Source organism: Epinephelus fuscoguttatus, linkage group LG15 (assembly GCF_011397635.1).
Source record: "Epinephelus fuscoguttatus linkage group LG15, E.fuscoguttatus.final_Chr_v1".
NCBI lineage: Eukaryota > Metazoa > Chordata > Actinopteri > Perciformes > Serranidae > Epinephelus > Epinephelus fuscoguttatus.
In genome coordinates this window covers 21,461,948-21,483,383 of record NC_064766.1, presented here as the reverse complement: position 1 = coordinate 21,483,383, position 21,436 = coordinate 21,461,948, and the positions used below count along the sequence as shown (strand labels likewise).

Sequence of the window (21,436 nt, the reverse complement as noted above, 5' to 3'; positions counted from 1 at the left end):
TCAGTTATACTCTCATATCAGTGTCACAGTTTCTCCATCAGCTTTGTTTGATACCCTGGAATGAAGACAAGAAGAAAATACTTTGTTCATGTTTGTTTATTCATCATGTAAACCTTCAGTTTGTGTAAAAGACATTAATGAATGATCTCCTTATTGATTATGATCAGGATCATTACAGTTTCTAGTAGCTAACTAATCTGCCACACCAACACATGAAAAGCTAATTATACATTTCTGTACAAATTTACAAGCACAATATCTGAGATAAAGGAGGTCTGCTGATTTCTCTCTTCAGACTCATGCAGTGGGAGAGAAACAACAACAACATACAAATACATCCACTGAAATGTTCATTAAACATTCAGAGCACAAAGAAGTTTACAACACATCATGATGAGCAGTGACAGCCTCCACGGCTAAACACACACAGGAAGGAGCGCCACCGCAAGAAATATTTACACAACAATTCAGGAGAAGACGACAAAGTACCGCCCATAATGTTTGACTGACAGCTGATCTCAGTGCAGTGAAAAGACGCCACAACAATCAGCTCTCAGCAACAAACTTGGAGACTAAACAAATTTGAAGGTGCTATTGATAACATTAGCCACTAGATGTTGCACTTCTCCTCCCCCCTCTCTTTACATTCAAGTCACCACATGGCTGTCGCTCGAAGCACAACCACCTCTCTTTTGATTTTAACAGTTCACAGCTAGCTAATCACCAACTTAGCAATTTTGTCGGGACTTCCACTTCGAGGCAAAGGAGCGAAGGGGTCTAATTGTGGACTGACTTGAAGATACGGTGGACAGGTCATGTGGCTAGAAGGCGGATCACGTAGCTGCTCCAGCTGCAGTTATACCAACTCGCAGTAACTAGCAACTACAAAGATTCTTGATCACCAAGGACACAAAAATACCACATGGTACTAACGTCAAGATACTCTTGGCTCACAAGCCTGTTAGAAGCAGTAACCAAAAGTCAATGTTTTATTCAGAGATAGACAAAACATACATTTTTGGTTTTTTCCCTCTTTTTTTTCAGGAGAAGCGATAATTTAATTCCGCACATTTTTAAAAGCTTTGTGAGATGTCCTATTATTTTTTTTTCTTTTTTCGCTAATTATTCACCTATGTAAAAGAAATGTTATCAAGATCTTAAAGAATTAAAACACAGAATTTAACCCTCTGTCCCTTAAATGACCTCTGTCTATTTAAGTTTACAGAGCTCAGCAGTAAAACTATAATGGAATTCAATGCAGAGTCCAGCATAGAGAGGCTGAGTGAATGTGGTCTGGACTCTGTGGAGGAGAGTCATGGTTTCAGAGATGCTGTAGAAGGACAGAATGCCTGCACTGTGATCCAGGTACACTCCTAATGTGGAGGAATCAGGACCTGAGACACGAGTTTGGACACCGTTGTACCAAAAAATATAATCAGAATTTCGGTAAGAATATAATGCCCAAGATTTGTCATTTTGCCCAAATCCACATTCATCCCAGCTGCCCTCTCTTTGAATGTTCTTGTATGCCACTGCTATATAAATGTCTTCCCCATACCACTCCACCTCCCAGTAACAACGTCCAGTCAGACTCTCTCTACTCAGGACCTGAAAACATTCAGTGAATCTGTCTGGGTGACTGGGATAAGACTGTTCTGAAAATGTTACCTTTCTGTTTCCCTCAGATAAAAACACCACTTCGTGTGCTGTGTTTGGATCCAGTGTGATTTCACATGAATATTTTAAGAACTCAGCTCTGGTCTTGGGCTCTGGGTCTGACAGTAAAACATCCACGTCAGTCACTGTCAGTGAGACGTTTGTCCATGTCTCCCTCAGAACGTCCTGTAGCTTATCTCTGACTTCTGACACAGCTGCTGTCACATCCTCAAAGTAGCTCAGAGGACGGATGTTGATGCTGGATGAGTGTGTGGATTCACTGAGGGCTGACAGTGAGGGGTAGTTGTGTAGAAACTGGTTGCGATCCTCAGTGTGTGAGAGCTGCTCCAGCTCAGCGTCTTTCCTCTTCAGCTCAGTGATCTCCTGCTCCAGCTTCTCCTGAAGCTCTTTGACTCGACTCACTTCAGTTTCCTGCTGCCATCTGACCTTCTGCTTCACATCAGAGCGTCTTTCCTCCATGAGACGGATCAGCTCAGTGAAGATCTTCTCACTGTCCTCCACTGCTTTATCAGCAGAGCGACTGATAGCCTCCACCTCCTGTTGGAGCAGCTTTACATCTTTCTCTCTGTCCTGGATTCCCTGCTGGATGTTTTGTCGACTCACCTCCAGCTCTCTCTGCCTCTCAGTCCTTTCTGCTGCAGCTGAAACTGTGTCGTGGCCTTTATGTTCATCCATCGAGCAGAGATAACAGATACACTGCTGATCAGTGCGGCAGAAAATCTTCATCACCTCATCATGACGAGAGCAGATGTTCTCCTGCAGCTTCTTGGAGGGCTCCACCAGCTTGTGTTTTTCAAAGGCAGAGGATTCATAATGAGGCTGGAGATGTTTCTCACAGAAAGAGACCAGACACACCAAACAGGACTTGAGGGCTTTCAGTTTTCTCCCAGTGCAGACATCACAGGCCACATCTTCAGCTCCAGCATAGCAGTGATCAGCAGGAGCAAATTGGAGTCCAGTCTTCTTCAGTTCCTCCACTAAAACTGCTAACATGGTGTTTTTCACCAGGACAGGCCTCGGTGTGAAGCTCTGCCTACACTGAGGGCAGCTGTAGATTTTCTTCCCATCCTCTCCATCCCAGTGGGTTTTAATACAGTTCATGCAGTAGCTGTGTCCACAGGGAATAGTCACCGGATCCTTCAGTAGATCCAGACAGATGGAACAAGAGAAGGTTTCTCTGTCCAGCTCAACTCCTTTCTGCGCCATTTCACCTCTCAGTGACAACGCCTGTCTGACTCTCACTTCCTGAACAGTGAAACTAGTGTGAGCTCTGAACTGAACATCATGTCTTCCTGCAGTGAATGGAGCCTGTCAGCTCTCTCACGTCACCACATGTTGGTTACACCCATCTTCAAACTGTAGATCTGAAGGGGAGGGAACAAGGAAATGTGTGGACAGAGTGGAGCTCGCTGTGTGTGAGAGCAGGAAGAGGAGGGAGGGCTCATAAAACTCTGAGTCATTCCGGTTTGAGACAGAGATACGGGAAGGCTTTCTGATTTCTCAGTTTGATTCCCCTCCTCGGCTACTCTCCTCGTGTCTTAGTCCTGCCCACTGGAGATGTGAGTGGAGGTTTTGAGGAAGAGACACAAGGAGAGAGGAGTCAAGGCAACATGCATATAACAAAATAAGACATCCTTGCATCGAAGCCTTCACTTTAGAGCGATGTCAATTAAATATGAGGTGGGGCAGGGCTGCGTCATCTGTCCAATGCCCCTCAGAATACGGATGCAGATAATGTAGCTGGCTGAACTGACACAGATTCAAGTAATAGTAAAAGCTCATCCCTAGTATATAGCCTTATATATTTTATTTTATATATATTACTTCTCATACATACAGAAATATATTGAATGGTAAGTATGAGAAGTAATAGCTAAATCAAGAGTGATTCCCCCCCCCCACCCACACACACACACACACACACACACACTCATGTCCATCTATATGTACAAGTTTTCATTCTCTCACAAAGGATACGCTGATGGATTCTCACTCATCGCTCCTTCAGCAGGCCTCCTTGATCTTCATGGTGCATTTTAGGAATTGAGATATTCTTCAAGATGGAGCACTAAGATCAATTTCATGGTCAGAAGCCGAAGGATCGCAGATTAGGGAGTTGAGCTCACGCAAAATTGGAAAATGGGAGAGGCCTTATGTGTTTAACACTTGTTTACAATAAAGCTCATTCCTCATTTAAAAACACTGATCATCAGCAACTTTTAGAAGAGTAAACTCTTCTTGGAATCAGAGGGTTTGGAGATGACTCCTTATTTTTTAAAATGACCTTTTCTGTCCAAAAATGCAATTTGATTAAAATTTTCAATGATTAAAGTAATTCAGAGAGGAAAAATAGACAAATGAATCGGTGCTGTTAAGTTATGAAATTCTCAAACTGTTTTTACTTATTTGCTGAAGTCATTTGAGTATTTTGAAGGGAACAAGTTAAATCCTGAATATAACTTTGAGTAAAGATTTTCACAAATTACCCATCTGATTTAGTATTGTGTGAATATGAGACAGTTTCAGCATATATATTCAGATTTTTTTATTTTATTTTAATAAAAGCTACAGACTTTAAGTCAAGGCCAAGACACACCAAACCGACATCAAATAATCTTGGTTCGACAGATGATTGGATAAAAAAAGTCAATAAAATGCCTTTAGATTGTTTTACGACCAAATATGAAAATTAGGATTGATAATTACTGGCATTAGCAACATCACTGTTGTGATGTTTGTGCATGCTGGAACTAGAAAACAACCCCCAATGACTGAGAGCTGATGGGAAAATGAGCACGAGGAGTTGTTTCTGTGCCATAAACTGCAGAAATCATTAATGTAATCAGTGGAAAATGTTCAAGATCCCAAGGCTTCCTCCCTTTCAGCTCAGAGTGCAGATTTATCAACAGCATCTAGTGATCTGATCCACCCATTCATTTTAACAAGGTTGTGAATAGTTTCGCACAGAACTTGCTGGCAGAAACACTTCCTTTACGGCTGACTTATGGTGTTTATGGCTGCATATTACATTGTTTGAATGTTTGTCATTGTTTAAAGTTTCAATGTAGGACACAGGGACAGCTTATAGAGGTGGCAGATAGATGCCTCTGAATGGAAAATGCATCAAGTTTTACTAGATTCCAGCCAGCTGCTTTATGGCTAAAATATTAAAATTGCTATCGTGACATTGTGGCAATGAGTTTCTCCGCTCTGCTAGTGGGAAAAACATTGTATAACCTCAAAAAGGTCACTGTATGTCTGAGAAAATATGCCTTGATCTCAAAGAAACTACCAACAACAATGCCTGTGATTTATTATTGTGTCTTTTATTATGTGACTTTTATTCTGAGGCACTTCATTTGATTGATTTGGATTTATATCAAACTGTTTGTCGTGAGCAAAGAAATTAGGAAAAGCTAGCGCGTAGTCACAATGCTTCACTAAAACCCAACTGTTGGCCTTATGATAGCATGGTAGCTTGGGAATTAACAGAGGTGGGATCAAGTCATTGTTTCACAAGTCACAAGTAGGTCTCAAGTCTTTGCACTCAAGTACTGAGTCAAGTCCCAAATAAAGACAGGAAAGTGTCAAATTAAGTGTTTGAAGTTTTGTCACAATGAGTGTATGAAATCTTGAGTTATGGCCAAAAACATATTTTGTGAGGTTACACTGACCTTTCAGGTTTGACCACCAAAATCAAGTCAGTTGATTGTTAAGTCAAAGTGGACGTTTGTGCCAAATTTGGAAAAATCCCAATGAGGTGTTATTAAGATATCACTTTCGTGAGAATGGATAGATGCAAGGTCAAAGCAACCTTGACCTTTAACCACCAAAATCAAATTGGTTAATTGTCCAAGTCCAAGTGAACGTTTGTGCCAAATTTGTTCTTAATGTGTTCTTGACGTATGATGTTCACAAGAGCGGAACATATGGACGGACGTACAACCTGAGAACATATTGCCTCCGGCCACAGCTATTGCCAGCACAGAGGTATGGAAAAGTAGTGCCGACAATATACTTTCCCAGTATCCATCCATCCAACCATTTTCAACCGCTTAACTGAGGCCGGGTCGTGGGGTCAGCAAAATACTCCAGACATCCTTCTCTCCAGGAACGCTTTCCAGCTCCTCCTGGGTGACCCCAAAGCGTTCCCAGGCCAGATGAGCCATATAATCCCTCCAGCGCGTTCTGGGTCTGCCCTGGGGCCTCCTACCAGTTGGACTTACCCAGAACACCTCTAACTGGAGACGCCCAGGAGACATCCTGATAAGATGCCTGAACCACCTCAACTGAACCCTTTTGTCGCAAAGGAGCAGCGGCTCTACTCCGAGCTCTCTCCAGATGCATCTATAAATTAATTTCAGAAACTTCTAAACTAATTTCGGCTGCTTGTATCCACCATCTCATTCTTTCGGTCTCTACCCAGAGCTCATGACCATAGGTGAGACTTTGGACATAGATGGACCAGTAAATCGAAAGCTTTGCCTTCTGGCTCAGCTCTTTTTTTACCACGATGGTCCGGCGCAGCGCTCGCGTCACTGCAGACACCACGCCAAACTGCCAATGCATCTCATGCTCCATTCTACCCTCACACGTGACCTCTTTGAACTCCTTTGCTTGAGGCAGTAACTCACTCCCAACCCAGAGGGGCCAATCCACCGTTTTCCGGCAGAGAACCACGGCCTCAAACTTGGAGGTGGTGACCCTCATCCTGACCACTTTGTAGTATAAAGTTCTATTAACCAAAACCACAGAAGAATTCAATTGGACATGTTTCTGTGCTGTGTTGTTTTATCTAATTCATGTCATATTGGAAAAAATATGTTCTTTCTCTTCAGGAAATTGGCTTGGGGTAAGGTATGAAGTATTTTCAAGTCAAAAGGCTCAAGTCCAAGTGTAGTCATTTAAGTCCAAGCTGAGTTGCAAGTCCTTTTGATTTAGTCAAGTCAAGTCATGTGACTCATGCCCACACCTCTAGGAACTGGCTGCAATGAAGAGTGCCAGAATAACACTAAAAGTCACTTCTTTTTTTTTTTAGCATGAAGCTAATCATTTAAAGGTCCAGTGCGTATGATTTAGGGGAATATACTGTCAGAAATATAATAAGTGTGTTTTCTTTAATGTATAATCACCTGAAACTAATAATTGTTGTGCTTTTGTTACCTTAGAATGAGACATTTAGGTCTAGCTAGGGAGCGGGTCCTCTCCCAGACCTTGCCCAGAATGGACAAACCAAACACTGGCTGTAGATAGGGCCATTCGCATTTTTTGCGTCGACCACAGTAGTTCTCCTACACGCTTGGCACACTGGAGAAGTTTCAGTTTTGCAACCTCTCCACTAGATGCTACTAAATCCTAAACACTGGACCTTTAAGGATCCCAAATGAGCTAGTTTGTTAGATTGCAGCTAGAAGGGCTCATTGGTCCGGATAACAGTTTAGCAAATTAGCAACAAATTAACAAACAATTCTATAAAACACTAAACAAAGACTGCGTCTGAAGTCACTCCCTTTTATACCATATTGTGCACTATGTTTACCATGCACCACTTTATTTGGCTGTCTGAATTCTTTCACAATGCACCAGATTTTACAGATGCAACAGCCGTAAACTCTTACACAAAATGAAGATGTAAAAGTGTCCAAAATCTCAGTATATTGCTCATTGTGAGTGAACTATTGAGCTTTTGTTACGTAAAGAGTGAATGAGTGAACGAGGAAGTGATTTCGGACTCAGAATGCTGTTAAGTATCTAAGGTTAAAGGTGGGCCTCAGCAGTCGGACTCCACCATCCTCTTGGGTCGAGCTGATTGACAGGTGCTGGGTGGGGTGAAGACGTTAGGGTCGCTGATGCCCAGCTGGAGGTTGAAGAAGCGGGTGGAGGTGGTGACGCTGCTGTTCCTGGTGTAGGTCTCCTGCACCGGGTAGCAGTCCTTCAGGGTGTAAACGCCCACCCAGGTCTCATCTGGTGGAGAGACGAGCAGACATGGCAGCTCAAAGAGGAACATGAGGTTTTCACCCACCAACAGCTGCTTTTCAGATCTGGTAAAACCTGATAAAACTTGTCTGACATGAAAGATGGAACCTCACTGGAAGGTTTATTTTTGGTGTGAAGCCGCCGCAGGAACACTGGCTTAAAGCTGCACTAAAATGTCCTTTTATTAAAACAACATGTAAAAGGCATTGCTTGTGGTATCAAACCCACAGATAATTATTACCAAACTCTGCAGCTAGCAGCTAAAGAACCATGTGTTTTTCAGGAGTTGGTGGAGACCAAACCAGAGCTAAAAGGAGAGTGAATACTTTCATTCATCAACTCCTGTGATATGATAATGTTGCTTTGTCTGCTGGATGTCTGAAAAGGCAGCTGAAAAATGAATAAACAAACTTGTCACGCTGCCCTCAAGTGGCCAAAAAATGTATTAGTTGTGTTGAGCCAAATTACACCCTTATTACCTCAAGTCGTACATATCCATGTAGATAGTTTTGGCTTCATTTGTTCAACTTTTGAGACATGAAATTACTGTCTATGGAGGATTAATCTATATGAAATCTGTTAACAGCATGTTCTCTGCATTTTAATGCTGTGGAAACACAGAATTAAATTCACCTTCATTGTGCTGAGGAGGAGGCAAAGATACAATAGATCAGATATCTGAAAACCTGAACAAACAAAACCAAAACTATCTGCAAGGCTAATATAAAATAAATATTTTTTAAAATAATAAATTTAGGTTTTCTGATTCTCTCAAATTAACAAGGAAGCGGCTTCTCCAATGTCAGGCAAATACATCGCGTATTGAAAGATTGACATTTTAAGGGTATGGTCAAACATGCACAAAATTAACATCTGAGAATATTCACCTCCCGTTCACTTCCATTAATTGCGAGTGAGGGGTGAATAAAGCACTCGTTTTAGGTGGCAACGTAAATTTGCATCTTTGCATTATAGAGTTTAATATGGTGAACTCTGACCGGCAAAGCTGCAGCCTCAACCTATAGCAAAGAAGTGCTGTATGTGTGGAGGAGTCATTGATTGTCTGATACTGACCATAAAATATACAAACTTCCCCATATGAGAGATGCTGCCTGGCTGGCAGTGAGTCGGGCGGCAGGCAATGAACATGATAAAATGGAGAATGTACCAACAACGTTATGTTTCATGGTATTTATTAGAAAGCTATTAGAATGCATCACATCTGGCACTGCCCACATTCAGCACGAGTTTTGCCTCTTCACTCTCCTGCTTACGCAGATGTAAACCTGGAAGATGTTGCACTTGTCTACGACTAGTACAAGAGCAAGAGACCCCACCAAAACTTTAACACCTGACAAACTTGGTTTATGACTTAAGGGGTTGTTTCAGTGGGGTGAGGACAGTCTAAATTGGGTCATATTTGAATCTACCTGGCCCAATTTCACCTAGGAATAGTCTCTATTGAATTTTAGGAAAACGTGGAGCCCGGGAACAAAACAAAACAAAACAAAACAAAACCAATTGCTAAAAGTCATTTTAGCACATTTGTCTTTGTGTTTCTACAAGGGATGTCTATGGTTAACTGTTAAATGGCTAATCGCTGAGAATATTTTTGAACGGTTACACATGTTGGTCTATAATTTTATTTTATTGCAAACATTTAGACCTGCGTAATGGTGTGTCTGTGTCGCTCTGTAGTAACACCTCCAAAACACGAGTCGGCAGTGGGATTTCTGTGAAGTGCTGTTAAGTTTAGTTGATTCAAAACACACATTAAACGTGGCTTAATAGCGACAGTTTCAAACACAGCTTCACTATAACTCGCAGCATTCACAGACAAAACACTTGTCTTTTTTTGGACACATTTTTTTAGCACAAGCCTATGGTATTTTACATTGTATACATTAGCCTAGCAGCTAGCGGACCTTTCCTCTACTCATATGAAGCCAGGGACAACAGCAACATATAACAAAAGTAACGTTACAAAATTCAGCTCTATTACAACTCACAAGGTTCACAGACAAACAACTGTCTTATACTAAACAGATTTTCCAAACAAATACAACATGCTAACATTATTAGCACAAGCCTGTGGCATTTTATATTGTATAAAATGTGAGCCACCAGTTTTATGTATTTTTATCTGCTTTCATTGACATCCAGTCTTGTTCATACCTTTTTGTCAGAGCCTGTTCTCTGTAATTTTAAGATCAAAGATGCACCACACTCCACAAACCCAGACTTACGCTGGCGTGCCGGCTTCCTGTCTGACCACTCCTGAACCTCCACGTTGTCCCCAGGGCCTCCAATGATGTACTGGTCCTCGAAGGTGGAGTTGTCTGGGATGTCGAAGGGATCCCAGGCCTCCGTCAGAGCGATCTTTGCGCAGTCCTTGGTCTTCTGGTCAATCTGGAACATCACCATGCTCTGGTACAAGTAGATGTACTCAAAAAACCTGGAGCAGACAGAGAGAACAAGGGAGGAGAAGTCAGGAGAAGAATTTAAAGCTGCATCAATGGATTATTTGGCCACTAGGGGGCAGCAGAATGACCTCAGTCCATCCTGGACTTTTAGGATGAACTCAAACCACACTGAGAAAATCTCTTTTTCTGCAATTTTTTCTTTAAACCATCTTATGTCTCTTCCCTCACGTGTGAAGGATACGATTGATATGACTGCATTCTAAAAATCTATTGAAATACCTGTGAACAAAGCATTATTTACCACATTTGATATAAGGACACTGTATAACAACTTACAACTTGCAGAGAATTCATTCATTCATCTTCTAACTGCTTCATCCTCTTGAGGGTCGCGGGGGGGCTGGAGCCTATCCCAGCTGACATCGGGCGAGAGGCAGGGTACACCCTGGACAGGTCGCCAGACTATCACAGGGCTGACACATAGAGACACACAACCATTCACGCTCACATTCACACCTATGGACAATTTAGAGTTACCAATTAACCTAGTCCCCAATCTGCATGTCTTTGGACTGTGGGAGGAAGCCGGAGTTGCAGAGAATTGATGCAATTTTTTTTTTTAAATTGCTTTCTAATACAACCCCGATTCCAAAAAAGTTGGGACACTCAGACTGATTTGCCAATTCTTTTTTACCTATATTCAGTTGAATACAATACAAAGACAAGTTATTTAATGTTCAAACTGATAAACTTTATTGTTTTTTGTAAAATACTGTATACACTCATTCTGAATTTGATGCCTGCAGCATGTTTCAAAAAAGTTGGGACAGAGGCAACAGAAGACTGGGAAAGTTGTGGAATGCTCAAAAACACCTGTGAAGGGTGATAGTATCATGACTGGATATGAAAGCGGCATCCTCAAAAGGCTGACTTGTTCACAAGCAAGTGTAGTAAAAAAACTGTGTCGGAAAAGTCCAACACTTTAGGGACAATGTTTCTCAAGGCACAGTTGTGAGGACTTTGGGGATTTCTCCATCTACAATCATGATACATGAACATGATATCATCAAAACATTGAGGGAATCCTGAGAAATCTCTGCACATAAGGGGCAAGGCTGACGACCAACACATACTGCCATGACCTTGGATCCGTCAGACAGCTCTGCATTAAAAACTGACATAATTGTATAAAGGATATGTCTACATGGGTTCAGGAACACTTTGTGAACACACCGCATCTCTGCATCTACAAATGCAAAACTCTACCATGCAAAGTGAAATCCTTGTATCGACACCCCGAAACACCGCCGACTTCTTTAATCCCGAGCTCATCTGATACAGACTGACACAAAGTGGAGAAGTGTGCTGTGGTCTGACGAGTCCATCGTGGATGTCGTGTACTCTGAGCTACAGAGGAAAAGAACAATCCAGACTGTTACCAGCTCAAAGTCCAAAGGCTGAATCCAAATGTCAGGAATTCACCGCACTTGCAGATTTGCGGACTTTGCAGGTGCGTTCCAGGTAGTCTGGGAGTGCTGAGGGCTGTCCAAAGCTACAATTAATCCAGTCCACATGGAGCCTCAAGCGGACTATCTGCAGACTTTCAGAGACAGATGTCACTGATTTAATTACCCTATCAGGCTGTGCAGTGTAATAGGCTAAAAAAACAACAAAAGAAGGTCTTCTAATGCCAGTAATGCTCAATTTATTGAGTTATAGTCCTGTTCCTACTTACAAACATTTCGGTTTTTGAACGCGTGTAGCCTGTATGTTATATAGAGATGTGTTAATACATTTTTGTTTAGTAACAAAAAGGGCTATACATGTGATTTATATCTTGTAAACTACAGGAGCAGATGAGCAGATGAGTAGGCACTGTTCATCAACTTACATGACACATATACAGTACAGGCCAAAAGTTTGGACACACCTTCTCATTCAATGCGTTTTCTTTATTTTCATGACTATTTACATTGTAGATTCTCACTGAAGGCATCAAAACTATGAATGAACACATGTGGAGTTATGTACTTAACAAAAATAGCCACCCTTTGCTCTGATTACTGCTTTGCACACTCTTGGCATTCTCTCCATGAGCTTCAAGAGGTAGTCACCTGAAATGGTTTTCCAACAGTCTTGAAGGAGTTCCCAGAGGTGTTTAGCACTTGTTGGCCCCTTTGCCTTCACTCTGCGGTCCAGCTCACCCCAAACCATCTCGATTGGGTTCAGGTCCGGTGACTGTGGAGGCCAGGTCATCTGCCGCAGCACTCCATCACTCTCCTTCTTGGTCAAATAGCCCTTACACAGCCTGGAGGTGTGTTTGGGGTCATTGTCCTGTTGAAAAATAAATGATCGTCCAACTAAACGCAAACCGGATGGGATGGCATGTCGCTGCAGGATGCTGTGGTAGCCATGCTGGTTCAGTGTGCCTTCAATTTTGAATAAATCCCCAACAGTGTCACCAGCAAAACACCCCCACACCATCACACCTCCTCCTCCATGCTTCACAGTGGGAACCAGGCATGTGGAATCCATCCGTTCACCTTTTCTGCGTCTCACAAAGACACGGCGGTTGAAACCAAAGATCTCAAATTTGGACTCATCAGACCAAAGCACAGATTTCCACTGGTCTAATGTCCATTCCTTGTGTTTCTTGGCCCAAACAAATCTCTTCTGCTTGTTGCCTCTCCTTAGCAGTGGTTTCCTAGCAGCTATTTGACCATGAAGGCCTGATTCGCGCAGTCTCCTCTTAACAGTTGTTCTAGAGATGGGTCTGCTGCTAGAACTCTGTGTGGCATTCATCTGGTCTCTGATCTGAGCTGCTGTTAACTTGCGATTTCTGAGGCTGGTGACTCGGATGAACTTATCCTCAGAAGCAGAGGTGACTCTTGGTCTTCCTTTCCTGGGTCGGTCCTCATGTGTGCCAGTTTTGTTGTAGCGCTTGATGGTTTTTGCGACTCCATTTGGGGACACATTTAAAGTTTTTGCAATTTTCCGGACTGACTGACCTTCATTTCTTAAAGTAATGATGGCCACTCGTTTTTCTTCAGTTGGCTGATTGGTTCTTGCCATAATATGAATTTTAACAGTTGTCCAATAGGGCTGTCGGCTGTGTATTAACCTGACTTCTGCACAACACAACTGGTGGTCCCAACCCCATTGATAAAGCAAGAAATTCCACTAATTAACCCTGATAAGGCACACCTGTGAAGTGGAAACCATTTCAGGTGACTACCTCTTGAAGCTCATGGAGAGAATGCCAAGAGTGTGCAAAGCAGTAATCAGAGCAAAGGGTGGCTATTTTGAAGAAACTAGAATATAAAACATGTTTTCAGTTATTTCACCTTTTTTTGTTAAGTACATAACTCCACATGTGTTCATTCATAGTTTTGATGCCTTCAGTGAGAATCTACAATGTAAATAGTCATGAAAATAAAGAAAACGCATTGAATGAGAAGGTGTGTCCAAACTTTTGGCCTGTACTGTATAAATATGACAGCAGCGTTGTTCAACGTTTCCACGGCAACGAGTAAATCAGTCAAGGGCTGTCTATCAGCTGCTTGCAGTCACTGCCCTCGCAGACTTTACGTGATGACAGTAAATACGTCACACTACGTATAACTGAAGTCCGCAAGGGCTAAGTCCGCAAGTCCAGAGGGTGGACACTTGGATTCAGCTAATGCCAGCATCTGTGAAGGTATGGAGGTGTGTTAGTGCCCATGGCATCATGGGTAAGTTCACATCTGTGAAGGCACCATGAATGCTGAAAGGTACACACAGGTTTTGGAGCAACATATGCTGCCATCCGGACGATTGTTGGTACTAAACTGACCTGTCTACAGTTCAGACCTGTCTATCACTGAACATGTGTGGTGCATAATGACACACAAAATAATGACACTGGAGATCCTGACTGTTCAGATACTGAAGTCGTATCAAGCAAGAATAGGAAAGAATTTCACTTTCAAAACTTGAACAGTTAGTGTCCTCAGTTCCCAGACACTTAATGAAAGATGATGTCACACAGCAGTAAACATGCTCCTGTCCCAACTTTTTTGGAACGTGTTGCAGGCATCAAATTCAGAGTGGGTGTATATTTACAAAAAACAACAAAGTTTATCAGTTTGAACATGAAATATCTTGTCTTGGTGTTGTATTCAGTCAAATAAAGGTCAAAAAGGATTTGCATATCATTGCATTTTGTTTATATTTACATTTTAAATGGCGTCCCAACTTATTTAGAATCAGGGTTGTACATCAAGTGTTTGATTGCATTGAGGAACGAACAAAATTAGCCTCGACAAAGACTTCACCTCCAGATAAGAGCAGATGAACACCTCACATAATCCCTTTTCTCTCTCGCACATTGGTCTTTGGCATAGATTCACTGACATCTTGGTGCTCTGGTTGTGAGGACTGAAAATGGATATTTAGAGCTCCAGCAGTTCCTCAGTACAACTTTTGATTCACTTTCAATGAAACACAAACTGTCACCACAAAGTTGGACGAACACCTCTGTCTTCAATGTAAGACTTTCCTTCACTGGAGCTGGTGTCCACATATTTTTGGCAGTATATTGTACCTCTGTAAAACATGAGGCAGAGCTGAAGCCACACTGTAAATTAAACAAACCAAAGTCTATCGGCAGGCTTTGTCCTTGTTTACAGACCAGAGAATATTTCTCAACAGCAGACTTCAGTCCTGGCAAAGATTTATTCTTGCAACACTGGTGGTGTTGTGGTTTATAACAGATTTTTAAAGCTTAAGTAAATTATTCATTACATTAACAAAGCCCTTATTAACTCTGTATAAAGGGTGCATTATGAGAAGGTGGTATTATTAATGTATTATTTTTGTTATGATTTGTTAGCTATGATTTTATATTCTTATTTATGTGTGAATGTTTCATTTTTTGGCACCTTTTAACTTGCAAATTTAACAAACTTAACTTACTGGGACGCTTTAGGAGGGTGTAAACATTTAAAAATATTTCCACAGTGTCACATTACAATAATATTATGTTTCCAATAAAGACAATGTGTGAAAATAAACATCGCCGTGAGGGAATAATAAGTGAATTATCAGATTATTTAAGTGGTTATTAATCTTTAAATTAGATATAAAATCAGATATAAAACCAGCTCAGACTATAAGGACATATCATCTACACAAAGACGGATCTTACTTCTGACACGGGGTGTGCTTCTTGTGCTGCTGCAGGACTCGGATCCTCTGGTTTTGGCCGTCGTAGGACACGGCGGCTCGGCTGTTCCTCCCGGTGCTGTGGTCGTACACGACCCACCTGCCCTCCCACTGCAGCGGGGCGAGGCAGGGCCCGGCCGCCCGGGACACACCCAGCCCCGGGAGGCCGAGGACAGACGCCCCGGAAGCGGCTAGAAACACAAACAATAGTCGGTGCATTGCGTCTGGAAGTACTGGAGTACCGTTAGCTGATCCCGTTGTTATTGTTGATAGGCTGCACCTGCTGCTGACAAGCTCGCGAGAGTTAGATGTAAGAGGCGTTTCCGGTTTGTGGCTTTCAAAATAAAAGCACGTATGAACGTATAAAAAATAATTATGAATTAAAAAAGACATTTCCTCCCAGAAGTTTAATCGAGTATAATAAACCAGTAAGAACTACAAAAATATGAATATTCAGATGTATAGAGGAAAAGGGAAGAGAAACTACTACTCAAGATAAATTGTTGTAAAACGTTAAAACATGACCTAATTGTGCTCAGTTGAATAATAATAAATACATTATATTATATTATATTATATTAAATTAAATTATTTATATAATTTAATATTGTTATTATCAGGTAAAAATATGGTGCTGTTAATTTAAAAAATATTTTAAAAAGACTGATTATACTGTTTTTGTTTTTATTTATTTATCTATTTTGTTTTCTGATTATTTTCTCCCTTAATTAATTGATTGTTTATTTTGTAATTTTTTTTGTTACAAATAAATTAATCACAATGATTTAAAAAGAAAAGCAGCAAATATTCACACAATAAGAAATGTTTTTGCATGAAAATGACTCAACAAAATTGTTAACAAATGAACAAAAGAACAAGAATAGGCCTAATAATAGTAAAAAGCCCCAGATGTAATAATCAGTCATTCTCTTCATACTTGTACTTGATTATTTTTTCTACTCTAGTTCGTAAATTTTTCATGATAGCATTTGTTAAGTATTTTGTGTTTAGTCAGTACTTATCAGCAACTAATACTCGTAACATCATAATTCATAATTAATCCCGAAAGTTTAAAAATGGGTTTTAAGGGTGAATAACATGCCAGAGTGCATTAAAAAAAACCTGGGGGAAGATCTCCACTGCCCCGCCCCCGCCCCCCCCCCCCCAAAAGAGATCTGGACTAAGCCTCCAATGACCTTTAATCCTACAAACGCCTAAAAAACTCTCTCTTACAAAAAAATAAAGAAAAAAATAAAATATCATTTTTTAGAAAACATAAGAAATAGAGCCAACGTAAAGCCCGCTATGTTACAGATATTCTCAGTTATTCTCCGTCTGTTATTAAAAAGAACATTAATGTTTTATATTAGAATACATTTTGATAACAAGCCAGCTAAAATAAAAGAAGCAGTTCCAGTCTTTCCATTAAATATGAAAATATAAAATAATAAATAATAATAAATAAATAAATAATATAAAATAAACTGTGTTAAACTATGCTACTTGCTTCCGTAATGTTGAAACAATTCCGAATAATTCATCTTAAATAAACAGTGTATTTCTTTGGTTGTGATTCTCCTCTCTGCCGCTAAAGGGCAGACCATAGACATATATACATATAAGTAGATAAGATAGTATATATGTCTATGGGGCAGACGCTCCCAACGGTCACATTCTTTCTGCGTCACATTGTGGCGCGGCGTGATGACGTCTACTCCCCAGCCAACATGGCGAAGAAACAACGTGGGAAAACAGCTCCGTCGTCAAAGACGGCGGTTAAAGCAAAACAGACAGAAAATTTCAGTTTAGTTCTCGAGTCCAGTGACGATGAGGCACCCGAGGAGGTAACATTTGAAGACTCAAAGGCTGAAGCCTTACGGAGCATGAAAGAGGCGCTGGACACGGCCAGAAGGTAGCTAACTAGCGCTTGTGCTTAGAGAGCCCGTCAAACCAAACTCCATTCAAAATAACGTGTTTTTAGGATTTTTCGCGCTAATGGACAGAATAAATACATCATAACGACTTCTTAATTACATATTCTGATTTCTCAGGGGCCGCCTTTCACATCGGCGTGTACATTGAGTACTGAGCAGCACCCCTTTTAACAAAATATTAGTATCTGAACCACCACTTACCATAACAAGTAAATAAATAAACCGATGGATTTTTGTAATGAGGCGCTGTTTTTGGACTGTGCGGATGCCAATAGAAAGTGTCTCCCAATAAGTTGGAATTTATTTCATGTCAAAATTTGGGGCGTGTACTTGTGCGTGTAATCATGATCCGCCGTTTTTGACAATTATTAAATGGAGTTTGGCGTTACGATCTGCACACACAAGAGCGCTGTCTGCTGAATAGTTTAACAGTTCACCGGGATCAAATCAATATTAGGTAGGGGTGGGAATCACCTCCACAGTAAGATAATACCACGATGCTTTGGTTACGATACAATATTATTATTGCGAATTAAACCTGTTGCGATATGTTGAGTATCATGATAAAATATACATCAACATCAGTTTTTCAGTCTGTTCATCTCACTTCAATCATTTTGATCGCAGTAAAATGTATCTGGGCGCCTGAAAAAGCCACTGATTATATTATCCTAATAGGCTACCTAAAGTTTTATTTGTATTTGTAATATTAATAATTTCTATACTAAGAAATTGATACTTGACAATGTGTCATATCGCAACACTATGCTATATCGTTTTTTGTCCCCCACCCCTAATGTTTGGTAACATGTGATGTGTTTGCAGAGAAAAGGAGCTGCTGAAAGAGAAGAGGAGGAAGAGACAGGAGTTGTTCCAGGAACAGAAGGTCAGTGTGTGTATTGTCTTAAAAATGTCTAGAATTATAATTTCATAAGCATTCTGGTAACTCGTTCATAGATTTCAGCCGTACAGTTTCCTGTTAGCTGACAGGAGCAGCAGAAGACCACACCAGGTGCCACTCCTGTCAGCTAACAACAGGAAACTGAGGCTACAGTTCACACAGGCTCACCAAAACTGGACAATAGAAGATTGGAAAAACGTTGCCTGGCCTGATGAGTCTGGATTTCTGCTGCCACATTCAGATGGTAGGGTCAGAATTTGGTGTAAGCAACATGAAAGCATGGATCCATCCTGCCTTGTATCAAGGGTTCAGGCAGGTGGTGGTGGTGTAATGGTGTGGGGGATATTTTCTTGGCACACTTTGGGCCCCTTACTACCAACTGAGCATGGTTTAAACACCACAGCCTACCTGAGTATTATTGCTGACCGTGTCCATCCCTTTATGACCACAGTGTACCCATCTTCTGATGGCTACTTCCAGCAGGATAACGCACCATGTCACAAAGCTCAGATCATCTCAAACTGGTTTCTTGAACATGACAATGAGTTCACTGTACTCCAATGGCCTCCACAGTCACCAGATCTCAATCTAACAGAGCACCTTTGGGATGTGGTGGAACGGGAGATTCTTATCATGGATGTGCAGCTGACAAATCTTCAGCAACTGTGTGATGTCATCATGTCAATATGGACCAAAATCTCTGAGGACTGTTTCCAGCACCTTGTTGAATCTATGACACCAAGAATTTAAAAGGGGGTCCAACCTGGTACTAGCAAGGTGTACCTAATATTATCCATGTGATTTTACTTTTAAATAAAGCTCCCGTCGTTCTGCTGTTTCCCACAGAAAAGAAAACTCTTACCTGCTGACGTGTTGGAGGAAATCGATTCAGCTCCTTCAAAGTGAGTTCACATGTTCGACTCATGTTGCAGCGCTTTGATTTCGTACAGTTTGTCCTGCATCTCCGCTCAATGAATGATCACATCTGCTTTATTTTACAGGAAGCAGAAACAGTCTGAGGATGAAGGTAAAGACTCGCTCCACCCTTCTGTCAGGACGGACGCCACTAAACAGAGCAGCAGAATACGCTTCAGATAACTGTGACTTGTGTTTTCTCCCAACAGCTGAAGAGGAGCAGCAGGAGGCTGAAAAGGACGAGACGAGGAAGGAGAAAAAGAAGAGGAGCAAGAAACTGGCGCATGCCCGAAAGTACGGAAATTTCATTTGTTTGTGTCGAGGTCCACTCACGAGCTTTGAACTTAATATTGCACATGTCACCACACACTGAGAGAACTGCTTCCTGTTTGTCAGTCTGAAGGGAAACTACACGGTGAAGACGGTGAAGGAGCGAGGGTCAGCGTCCTTCCAGCAGCAGGTGGCGCAGGATTTCCTCCAGTCCAGACTGTACGGACCAGGAAGCTGCAGGACCACAAGTAAGAGGGTGGGGTTAAGGCTGCAGCTCAGACACCAATGAGCTTGGAGCTGAGGGCCACATACAGGAAGTCAGAAAGTATTGAGAGATGGATGTTGGTTTTGCTCTTTGCAAGCTACACTCTGTGGCAGAAGTCTGCAAAGACGATGATCTGTCTCAATTTGAGCTTTGCTACAGTGACGTGCCGTCTCCTCCCACTGAGGCGTCCACTGTCCTGGGACTCCTGCCGCGGGGACGATGGCAACATTCGCAGCTTTCAGCCCGTCGTCTGGCTGAATGTATTTACACTGTCTTTGTGCTTCCAGGTAACGAGCTGCTCTCCCTCCAGAACAAGAAGGGGAGGAATAAAAGTGCAGCGGTGCAGTTTGTCAAGAAAGACTGGGGTAAGTTCAGTAGGATAAACTGAGCCGTGTCCCAGTGTCACGCTGACCCAAGACATCAGTATGCAGACAAAATATTGGACATCTTTTAATCGCTCGACTCTTCTGTCTGATCCTCCAGCCTGTAACGAAAAAGCCAAAGCAGAGAAGCTGAAGAAGAGGTGGATCCACAAGCAGCAGATTCCTTCCCGCTGACCAGTCGCGTTGACTCCCAAAAACCTCGACCCGGGCCGGCAGACGTTCGCTGAGCAGCACAGATTACGCTGCTCCCTCTGCACACTGAATTCAAACGGACACCAGTCATGGCCGACTGTCAGAAAGACAGAGGACGAAGTCGCTGAGGTTTGGGGACAGGACTCGCTCAGGACAACAAATTATATTGACTTAATGTGGATGCGGCAGCAGCCTGAACCCGTCAGGTCATCACCAAGATTTAAACGATAGAAACATCTGAGGACAAAGTGCTGCTTGACCAACCCACACATGGAGTTCACATAACCTGAACTCTAAAACCTTTTGTTCCTTTGGTTTATGAGCTGGGACATTTCATCTGTTTCTTAAAGAGCAGAACATGTAAAGATACGTGTTTATAAAGGTGGATTTTTATCTGTAACTTTATACTCAAGTTAATTGCATCAGATGATCTGATTTTTGTTTTCTGTAAAATGACCATAAATAAAAGCTTGTCGTTGTATCTGTATCTTCAAATATCTTTTTATGGGTGCTTTCACACCTGCCCTGTTTGGTCCAGTTCAATCAAACTCAAGTTCGTTTGCCCCCTTGGTGCAGTTTGTTTGGGCAGGTGTGAACACAGCAATCACACTTGGGTGCGGACCGACGTCTTCTTGAAGAGGTGGTCTCGGTATGGTTACAAACGAACTCTGGTGCAGTTCATTTGTGGTGAGAACGTGTTCCGACCTCAATCTGAACCAACTGCAGTCACATGACACATTGTTCGAGTTAAACATGAGCAGCTTCCTCGCGCAAGGCATTTGGTCTGACAACTCTAGGTCTGAAAGCACCCTAAGACAGATGTAGAAGAAAGTTTAGAAAAAGCTCCTAAGCAGAACTTGAGTTTTTTAATGTCAAGAGCAAAGAGCAAAAATAATTATTGATCAATGAGTCAAGCAATAAAAGTCAAAACTATTTTTATAGTCGTTACATTTCAAGCAGAAACGCCAAACATCTGCTGGTTTCAGGTGTGACGACGAGCTGCTGTTCTTTTTCATATGTGACAGTAAATGAATTATCGTTGGATTTTTTGGGACTGTTGGTTCGTCGACAAACACTTCGAAGACGACAGGCTCGTTCGAGATGAACTGCGCCTCACCTGGAAAGTGGACGAGATCAGGCGGTAAGAGAAGGCGGCCAAAAAAAGTCGCAGTCAAGTTGAAGTTCCCAGCAAAGATGCCACATTCCCAGCAGCCCTCACAGAATATACAGAAGTCAGAGAAATATTTAAACACTGTTAGATCCACCTGTAGTTTGCAGATCATGTATAATTATTATTA

The 21,436-nt window shown here is 41.7% G+C and overlaps 3 protein-coding genes across 3 annotated transcripts; 1 reads left to right on the top strand and 2 right to left on the bottom strand.

Moving 5' to 3' along the window:
• On the bottom strand, positions 1-6,614 carry LOC125901714 (tripartite motif-containing protein 16-like). The gene has a single exon (XM_049597577.1). The coding sequence runs from the start codon at positions 2,881-2,883 to the stop codon at positions 1,210-1,212; it is 1,674 nt and encodes a 557-aa protein (XP_049453534.1). The 5' UTR covers positions 2,884-6,614; the 3' UTR covers positions 1-1,209.
• Positions 6,615-7,211: 597 nt separating this feature from the next.
• On the bottom strand, positions 7,212-15,576 carry epdr1 (ependymin related 1). Its single transcript, XM_049597597.1, has 3 exons — positions 15,262-15,576; positions 9,900-10,108; positions 7,212-7,641 (listed from the first exon to the last, which is right to left on the bottom strand). The coding sequence occupies exons 1-3, from the start codon at positions 15,495-15,497 to the stop codon at positions 7,448-7,450; spliced, it is 639 nt and encodes a 212-aa protein (XP_049453554.1). The 5' UTR covers positions 15,498-15,576; the 3' UTR covers positions 7,212-7,447.
• Positions 15,577-16,981: 1,405 nt separating this feature from the next.
• On the top strand, positions 16,982-20,619 carry nol7 (nucleolar protein 7). The gene is made up of 8 exons (XM_049597596.1): positions 16,982-17,190; positions 18,038-18,098; positions 18,960-19,015; positions 19,115-19,140; positions 19,238-19,322; positions 19,425-19,546; positions 19,851-19,928; positions 20,047-20,619. The coding sequence occupies exons 1-8, from the start codon at positions 17,006-17,008 to the stop codon at positions 20,118-20,120; spliced, it is 687 nt and encodes a 228-aa protein (XP_049453553.1). The 5' UTR covers positions 16,982-17,005; the 3' UTR covers positions 20,121-20,619.
• The last annotated feature ends 817 nt before the right edge of the window (positions 20,620-21,436 follow it).